This window comes from Penaeus vannamei, chromosome 8 (genome assembly GCF_042767895.1).
Source record: "Penaeus vannamei isolate JL-2024 chromosome 8, ASM4276789v1, whole genome shotgun sequence".
Classification (NCBI taxonomy): domain Eukaryota; kingdom Metazoa; phylum Arthropoda; class Malacostraca; order Decapoda; family Penaeidae; genus Penaeus; species Penaeus vannamei.
The window spans coordinates 36,234,984-36,243,950 of NC_091556.1; the positions used below are offsets into that span (position 1 = coordinate 36,234,984).

At 43.4% G+C, this 8,967-nt stretch overlaps 1 protein-coding gene across 1 annotated transcript in view; it reads left to right on the forward strand.

The window, feature by feature from the left end:
• Window positions 1–8,967, forward strand: part of Set2 (SET domain containing 2) — a gene marked incomplete in the record, with an annotated part of 26,590 nt that overhangs the window by 10,684 nt on the left and 6,939 nt on the right. The window contains 7 exon segments of the mRNA XM_070124622.1: window positions 1,623–1,824; window positions 1,954–2,051; window positions 4,383–4,545; window positions 4,671–4,913; window positions 5,178–5,377; window positions 5,519–6,034; window positions 6,256–6,445. Of these exon segments, the coding sequence (XP_069980723.1) occupies window positions 1,623–1,824; window positions 1,954–2,051; window positions 4,383–4,545; window positions 4,671–4,913; window positions 5,178–5,377; window positions 5,519–6,034; window positions 6,256–6,445 (1,612 nt within the window).

An 8,967-nucleotide genomic window follows, 5' to 3' on the forward strand; every position in this document is an offset into this window, starting at 1 on the left:
TTCTGTGATGCAACTAGATCAAACTGGTTAAGTGGCCACTCGGCCAGGTGTACAGCGCATAGGCCAGGGGCGCATTAACAGTTGTGAGCAGTGACAAGACTCTGTGCCTCCCCTTTTGCCAAGTTATTTTGCATAAACTTTTGCCATTTTCTGATGTCCATATTTGTCTTTTGATTTGCTTTATCTGGATGGTGATAGATTATTTTCCTTGCACAGATTCCATATCATCACAGTGCAAGAAAAAAAGAAGAGTATTTTGTTATTTGTTATATATTTTATTTTTTCGTTACTTAAAATTTTCCATAATACAACCTGCACACCAATCACAGCAGCCAGGAATATGGTGTTTAGCATGGAAATGACGTCTATCTTGAAGCCGTCACTCTTCCAGTCTTGGCTGACTCACATCACATTCCAAATTTGTTTATTGACGGGAATAATGCAAAATCTCTCTTCTAAATGCCAGATGAGTCTAATTACACTCCAAGAGGTTTGTGCACTTCTGATGAGTCTTTTCTGTCACCATCACCTTCACTTGTGATAGCAAGTTAGCCTCGCCCAGCCTGCGAGCATTTTGTCTAATGACTGCATGTCAATGTCACCTGGGTCTCAACCCAAATTTTTCCATGACAGCATGGTCAGGTCACCTGGATCGTAGGATTTAGTAAACAGTTCTCTGTAATGCTATCTCTGACCTGTCAAAAATTTCTGACCTAATGTTCTTTACAAATCTTGATATTGTCTTATGGGGATCACTCTGTGTGCCCTGAGTATGCATTCTGGAACTCTTACAAGTCCTATTAAGCAGTTGGATAATTTGTTATCCTTAAATTCCATAAGGAAGCCACACAGAAACAAGGAATTAGGTGAGAAAACCTTATGATTGACATTTACTGATGATATAATGTGATTCCTATTTTACCTTCTGAAAATAATGTGTTTTACAAAAACTTGTATATCTTTACAAACACATTTTGTATTCAAAAAAATGATTTGAGAGTAAACATTGGCATCAATGTTTAGTTATCATGATTGTGCTAAAGTTGGCAGTTTTGCCAGTTCCAAGTGCTCTCTTTTAAGTTAAACACCACATATTTCAAGCAATAATATTGGCATTGGGCAAAAACATTGTAATGTTTCCAAACTTTTTAACTTAATTTTAATGGCTGATATTAGATGTCGATGAAAATAAATGTAAAGTATCATGAGCTAATCACAGGCTTCATTACTGACAAGGGCATTCCATTCACAGAATACAGGATACTATGCATGTATTACTAGAAAAACATGCAGCCTTGCACCATAGTGATGTACCAGTTGGAAGTGAGGAGATATATACCTTCTGTAACAAATCCCCATAAGTTATTAATCATAGTTTAAACCTGATTATGGTGTATGAATGGCTTTTGATTTCATTTTACAAAGTTTATTATTGTTGCTTTAAAAAGTTTCCAATAATATTTTTTTGGAATTGGTGGGAATGAGTGAAATTATTGAATGTCAGGGGTCCCAAGATACTCAAAACCTGTTTATAATTTTCTTTCGAATCACAGTAGATTGTAAGAAATGTGCTTTATAAATGTATATGAATTTTCACAAATGGCACATCCCTCTCTCTTTAGGGGGACATTTATCATGGAGTATGTTGGGGAGGTGCTGGACACCAAGGAGTTCAAGAGAAGACGGAAGGATTATTCCCGAGGGCAGAACCCCCATTTCTACTTCATGGCACTGAAGCCGGACCTCTTCATTGATGCCACCCGTAAGGGAAATATCTCCAGATTCATCAACCATTCATGCGATCCCAATGCTGAGACGCAGAAGGTAGGAACTTCTGGGATATAGCTATGATTCCAAGATATGTTTTTGTAGATTAGAAATGATGAATTTGCACCGAGGGGTTTTGGAATGCACCTGAAATTAATTTTTGAAGAAAAAAATTATTTATTCCAGTGGACGGTAAATGGGGAATTGCGCATTGGCTTTTTCACAAACAAGGACATTGAAGCAGGGGAGGAGATCAATTTTGACTACCGTCTTGAGCGCTATGGGTAAGGATTAAGCTTCTGAACAGCATGCCTTTGTTTTAGAAATGGTTTCCTTTGAATGTTTGAATGAATGTAGATTATCTCTGATGTCTTAATCTGGTTTTCCTTCCTCTGTTACATCCTCCACCTTTCTAACTCCTTACTTTTAGTTTACTTGTTTTCTTTCTTTCTCTCTCCCTTTTCTCCTCCTCCTCCTTCCTCCACCTCCTTCCTCCTTCCTCCTCCTTCTTCTCTCCTTCCTCCTCCTTCTTCTCTCCTTTGTTTTCTTCCTTCCTCCTTCCTCTCTCCCTCTTCTTCCTCCTTCCTCCTTCCTCTCTCCCTCTTCTTCCTCCTTCCTCCTTCCTCTCTCCCTCTTCCTCTTTCTTTCTTCCTCTCTCCCTCTTCTTCCTCCTTCCTCCTTCCTCTCTCCCTCTTCTTCCTCCTTCCTCCTTCTTCTCTCCCTCTTCTTCCTCCTTCCTCCTTCCTCTTTCCTTCTTCCTCCTTCCTCCTTCCTCCCTCCTTCTCCTCCTTCCTCCTTCCTCTCTCCTTCTTCCACCTTCCTCCTTCGTCTCTCCCTCTTCTTCCTCCTTCCTCTCTCCCTCTTCTTCCTCCTTCTTCCTCCTTCCTCTCTCCCTCTTCTTCCCCCTTCCTCTCTCCCTCTTCTTCCCCCTTCCTCCTTCTTCCTCCTTCCTCTCTCCCTCTTCTTCCCCCTTCCTCTCTCCCTCTTCTTCCCCCTTCCTCTCTCCCTCTACTTCCTCCTTCCTCTCTCCCTCTTCTTCCCCCTTCCTCTCTCCCTCTTCTTCCCCCTTCCTCTCTCCCTCTACCTCCTTCCTCTCTCCCTCTTCTTCCTCCTTCCTCTCTCCCTCTACCTCCTCTTTCCGCTCTCCCTCTTCCTCCTTCCTCTCTCCCTCTACCTCCTCCTTCCTCTCTCCCTCGTCTTCCTCCTCTACCTCCTCCTTCCTCTCTCCTTTGTCTTCCTCCTCTGCCTCCTCCTTCCTCTCTCCCTCATCTTCCTCCCCTATCTCCTTTCCCCCCTCTTCCTCCTCTATCTCCTTTCCCTCCTCTTCTTCCTCCTACTCTTCCTCCTCCTATTCCTCCTATTCCTCCTATTCCTCCTCCTCCTACTCTTCCTCTTTCTACTTCTCCTCTTTTTACTCATCCTCTTCCTCTTTCTACTTCTCCTCTTTTTTCTCATCCTCTTCCTCTTTCTACCCTTCCTGCTCTTTCTACTCTTCCTGCTCTTTCTACTCTTCCTGCTCTTTCTACTCTTCTTCCTCCTCTTTCTACTCTTCCTCCTCCTCTTTCTACTCTTCCTCTTCCTCTTTCTACTCTTCCTCCTCCTCTTTCTACTCTTCCTCCTCCTCTTTCTACTCTTCCTCCTCCTCTTTCTACTCTTCCTCCTCCTCTTTCTACTCTTCCTCCTCCTCTTTCTACTCTTCCTCCTCCTCTTTCTACTCTTCCTCCTCCTCTTTCTACTCTTCCTCCTCCTCTTTCTAATTTTCCTCCTCTTTCTACTTCTCCTCATCCTCGTCCATATTCTACTTTTACTCTGCCTCTTCCTTCCTCCCTCCTTCCTCTTTCCTCCCTCCTCCCTCCTCCCTTCTCCCTCCTCCCTTCTCCCTCCCCCCTCCTCCCTCCTCCCTCCTCCCTCCTCCCTCCTCTTTCCTCTCTCCCTCTTCCTCCTTCTCCTTCCTCTCTTCCTCCTTCCTCTCTTCCTCCTCCTCCACCTTTTCCTCCTCCTCCTCTTCCTCCTTTTCCTTCTCCCCTTTCTCTTAGTCTATCTCCTCCTTCCTCCCTCCTCTTACTCTACCTCCCCCTCCATTCTCCTTGCCCCTCCTCCTCCTCCTCCTCCTCCTCCTCCTCCTCCTCCTCCTCCTCCTCCTCCTCCTCCTCCTCCTCCTCCTCCTCCTCCTCCTCCTCCTCCTCCACTAACTCTACCTCCTCTTCCTCCTCCACTTACTCTACCTCCTCCTCCACTTACTCTACCTCCTCTTCCACTTACTCTACCTCCTCTTCCTCCTCCCCCTCCTCTTACTCTACCTCTTTTCTCCCTCTTTATTCTACTCTATGTCCTCCTCCTCCTCCTCCTCTTAACCCTTTTTCTTCCTTCTCCTTTTCTTCCTCCTCCTCTTCCAAATCATATTCCTCCTCCAAAGCTTGGTCTTCCTTTTTTTCCTCCTCCTCCTACTCCTTTTCCTCTTTATATAGTATTTTTATTAGTACCTGCATGTATTCCATAGTTTTATCCTTGTATATGTATCATTAAAGTTTTTGGACAAAGTTTATAATTAGTAAGCATATATGCCAGAATATTTTGATATATGGACAAACTTTCTCCATTTCTTTTCTTTTTAGCCGAGAACCACAAAAATGTTACTGTGGGACTTCAGTCTGCCGTGGCTGGTTGGGTGAATCACCAGATGAGAAGACTAAGGAAGAGAAAGACGAAGAGAGGAGAAAAGAAGAGAGGGATAGGAGAAAGAGAGAGGAGAAGAGGATATACTTTGAAGATATTGCTGTAAGTCATGTTTTGCTAATGTGTAATGATGTAATGTGTCAAGATTAAATGTGAGAGGAGCAATCTGGCAGAAGGTGTTTCTAAGAAATAAGTTTTATTTTAATCCTTCCTCCTTTCATATGCAGTTAGAGGATGAGATTGAAAAGCTCAACTCTCACAAACTAAGAAATCGTGAGGACACTCTGAATCTCTCGCGACTGATGGTACGAGCAGAAGATTTCAACTCGAGGGTGATGCTCTTGAGACTCCTTCAAACAGGGGAACCAGCATGTCGGCGACTGTTCTTGGACTATCATGGCCTCAGGGTCTTGTGGTCCTGGATGGCAGACCTGGGCACTGGGCATGAGAATGTGGAGCTCAAGATTGAAGTAAGTGACTTTATGGCATTAGCTTCAAGATATAGGTAGTATTTGTATGAGACAATTGTCAAACCACTGTTTACTTTTTTTTTTTATTTGAAGTTGAACCAAAGGTTTATGGAGATAACAAGTTTGAAAATTCAAAATCCAATTTAGGCTAAGATGCATATAATATTATAGTCATCAGGGTTCTGGGTTTATGGCTGCTAGATTTTAGTTTGTAAAATGTATTTGAAGCACATTATATGCAGTGTTATAAATGGTACTTTTCAGATTCTAAAGACCTTGGAGTGTTTGCCAATCACCAACAAGACACAGCTCACTGATAGTAGAGTGTTGAGTGTTGTTGAACGCTGGACCAAGCAGAATGTGGATGTAGGTACTAACAACTCTCCTCCTCCTCCACCACCGCCCAAGGCAGATTTGACTTGTGTCCCACAGTCATTGGAAGCTGACCCTAACAAGAAAACAAGGTATGTGCTCAAGAGTAAAAAGAGTTAGACATGTTTACTTTGACAAACAAGTTGGAAATTGAAGACCAAATAGAATGTTCTTCCTTATATATATATTTTTTGTGAATTGACAGTAATTTGTTTTCGATATCTCTATAATAGTGACACAAGTGAAGACTCTGACACGGAAACAGATTCCAAAGTTATCTCCAATTCTGTGGAAGCCTCAAGTGCGGACGACAGCAGTCTGGATTCTGAGGAAGTTGAGCAACAGCAACTGGCCATGAAGCGGATGGAGGAGGGCACAAGAGCAGAAGAATCGAGCAGTGATTCCAACCTGAGTGACGGTAAGGAGAATGCTGCAGGAGGCAAGGAGAAGGGGAAGACCTCTGCTGTGGAACCCACGGAGGGAGACTCGGCTGCTGGGGAGCAAAAGCAACTTGGGGAGGAGAAGGAGACAGAGGAGGTGCAGGAGCTCAAGTCCTTGGCTATCAAACTTTTGGACAACTGGAAGAACCTGAAAGAGTTCTTTCGTATTCCCAAGAAGGAACGTATTGAACTGATGAAAGAGCATGAGAGAGAAGTAGACAGAGGATACAGAGAGTACCTGGATCGAGAGCAAAGTGTCGATCGTGATTGGGACCGCGAGAGAGACAGGGATAGAGACCGACGGGATAGGTAAGGAAAGAGGAAAGTGTGTTTAAGGAATATTTTTCCATTACCATTATGTGTGTTTCAACCATGTACAGAATAACTGAAAAAGAAAGAAAAAAAAAATCAAAGAAATGACAATGCTTACCTCAGTAGTTAGCAGTAAATCTATTAAAGGCTATTTCATTAGGGAACACTGTCTTGCTTTTTATGCTAATTTTTTTTATGCGATATATGATTTTCTTCAGGTACAATAGGAAAGACTCGTACTATGACAGAAGACGACGTTCACCAGAGAGAGATAGAGATAGAGATAGAGATCGGGACAAGGATAGGCATCGGAGAGGGAACAGAAATGACCGGGACTCCAGAGAGGAACGTTCATCAGATTCACCAAAGATGTCCAAGGAACAGCGAAGGCAGCTCTTTGCACTAAAGGTGAGAAGGGTGTCACTGATATCATCCTCTTCCTCTTCCTATTCATTTTCCTTTTCCTGTTTCCTCCTCTTCCTCTTCTTCCTTTTCCACTAATGGTAGTATATTTTGAAGCTGAAAATAAAAGTTTCCGGGCGGCTACAAAATTGGCCCTGCGCGCCGGCTGTGGCCCGCTGTTGAGTCGGAGCACAAGCCCTAATACAGCACCACACTGGCGTGATGCCTGGCAATTTTTTTTTGCCCAGGGTCTCATATGTGGGACACCCATCATAAATGGGCTAAGATAGATGCAGGTTGTAGACAAAGGGTTATTTCTACTCCATTGTACGTCAATGGTGAGTGCCATGATGTTGATGTGGTGCAGTTTCCTTTTGATCTCTGGTTACAAGTTAAAGACAAAGGTTTCTTCACTGACATTGATGGCAGCCGTAATTTGGAGGAGGAAGTCTGATGCCAGTCTCTTTAGCTCTTAACCCCTTGAATCTGGTTGCATCATGGCAATAACATGGATGAAAATACAGGCATTAGGTTATGTATGTGGCTGCTCTGTTGATGTATGGCATGTAGACTGGGCACATGCAAACACTTGTGTGTGTTGACAAGACTCTATGCCTCTCTTTTGCAAAGTATATCTTGCATTAACATTTTTAGCATTCTTGCCATTTTCCAATGTCCATATCTGTCTTTTGTTTTGCTTTATCCAGATGGTAATAAGACTGTTCTACGTGCAGACTCCATATATCTCTAGGTAGTAAATAACTTAGTGCAAGAATAAAAAGTAACATTTTGTTATTTGTTTCATATATTTTATTTTTTCATAGTATTCCATTTTCTCTAATACAACCTGAGCTGCCGGTCACAGTGGCCAGGAATACAATGCTGAGCATGGAAATGGCATCCTCCCTATAGCCGGCGCTCTTCCAGTCATGGCTTATGGACGTTACATTCTACTATTGTTTTTCTGATAGGAATAATGCAAAAGCCCCTTTCTAAATGCCAGATGAATCTAATCACCCTCCAAGAGGTTTGTGCACTCATTTCCATCACCTGGTCTGCAGCCATTTTTATCAATTACGGCATGTTCACATCACCCTGCCCTCATGTTAGATTTTTTTGTGACGTGATGGTCACGTCACTCTTACCGAATGGGTCAAAAAGAATATGGTGGCTGATTTTATCTAGCCCCACTGCCTTTGTCACATCCAGGTCTCTGCATTATTTTCCCATTTCTTGTGCTGTGATAGACATCTTATGGAGTTCTGCGATTGAGTCTGCGGTGACAGTCTAGTGGTTGGCACATTGGGTTCAGGGACAGTCAATTTTGCTGAAGTTGTCTACCTCTTGTTATTCTTCCTCATCATTCTCCACTTTCTTCTTCTCCTTCTTCCCTTTCTTCTCCCTGTCCTCATCCTTCTCTTTCTCCTCCTCCTTCTTCTTCTTCTTCTTCTCACTATAATATTATTTTATTTTATCAATATATTATATTCCCTATTCACTTCTTCATCTTTATAACTACTATTTATCCATTATAAATATATTGTCATTATCATTAATAAACATACATTGTATTGTATTATCATTCATTATCCTCTTCTTCTTCTTCCTTCTCCTCTTCTCCTCTCCAGTCCTTCCTCACTTCTCCTCTTCCTCCTTCTCCTTCTCCTTCCAGTCCTCCTTCTTCTTCTCCTTCTTCTTCTCCTTCTTCTGCCTTTCTTCTTCTCCTCCTCCTTCTTCCTGATGAGAGAGATAGAGTCCTGAGATCCTCCTCCCTGAGTCCTCCCTTCTTCTCCTCCTCCTCCTCTCTCCTTCTCTCTTCTCCTTGAGTCCTTCTTCTCCTCCTCCTTCCTTGCTTTAGAGAGAGTGCCTTCTCCTTCCTTCCTTCTCCTTCTCCTTCCCTTCTATATCCTTCTCCTTCTCCTTCCTCCCTTCCTCCTTATATCCTCCTTCACCTTCTCCTTCTCCTTCTCCATCTCCTCCTCCTCCTCCTTCTCCTCCTTCTCCCCCCTTGAGAGAAGAAAGAGGGAGCTTCTCCCCTTCTCACTTCTTTCTCCTCCTTCTCCTTTCTCTTCTCCTTCTCAACTTCTCCTTCCTTCCTTCTCGCTTCTCCTTCCTCCTCCTCCTCCTTCCTTCCTCCTCCTCTCCTCCTCCTCTTCCTCCTTCCTCCTCCTTCCTCCTTCTTCCTTCCTCCTTCCTCCTCCTCCTCCTTCTCCTTCTCCCTTCTCACTTTCTCTTCTCCTTCCTCCTTCCTCTCCTTCTCCTCCTTCTCCTTCACCTTCTCCTTCTCCTTTCCTTCCTTCCTTCTCCTCTCCTTCCCTCTTATCACTTCTCCTTCTCCTTCTCCTTATCATATCCTTCTTCCTCATTCTCCTTCTTCCTTCTCCATCTTCTTATTCTCCTTCTTATTATCCACCTCCTCCTTCTCCTTCTTCACCACCTCCCTCCTCCTTCTTCTTCACCACCTCCTTCTTTCACCACCTCCTCCTCCTTCTTCTTCACCACCTCTCTCCTCCTTCTCCTCCTCCTCT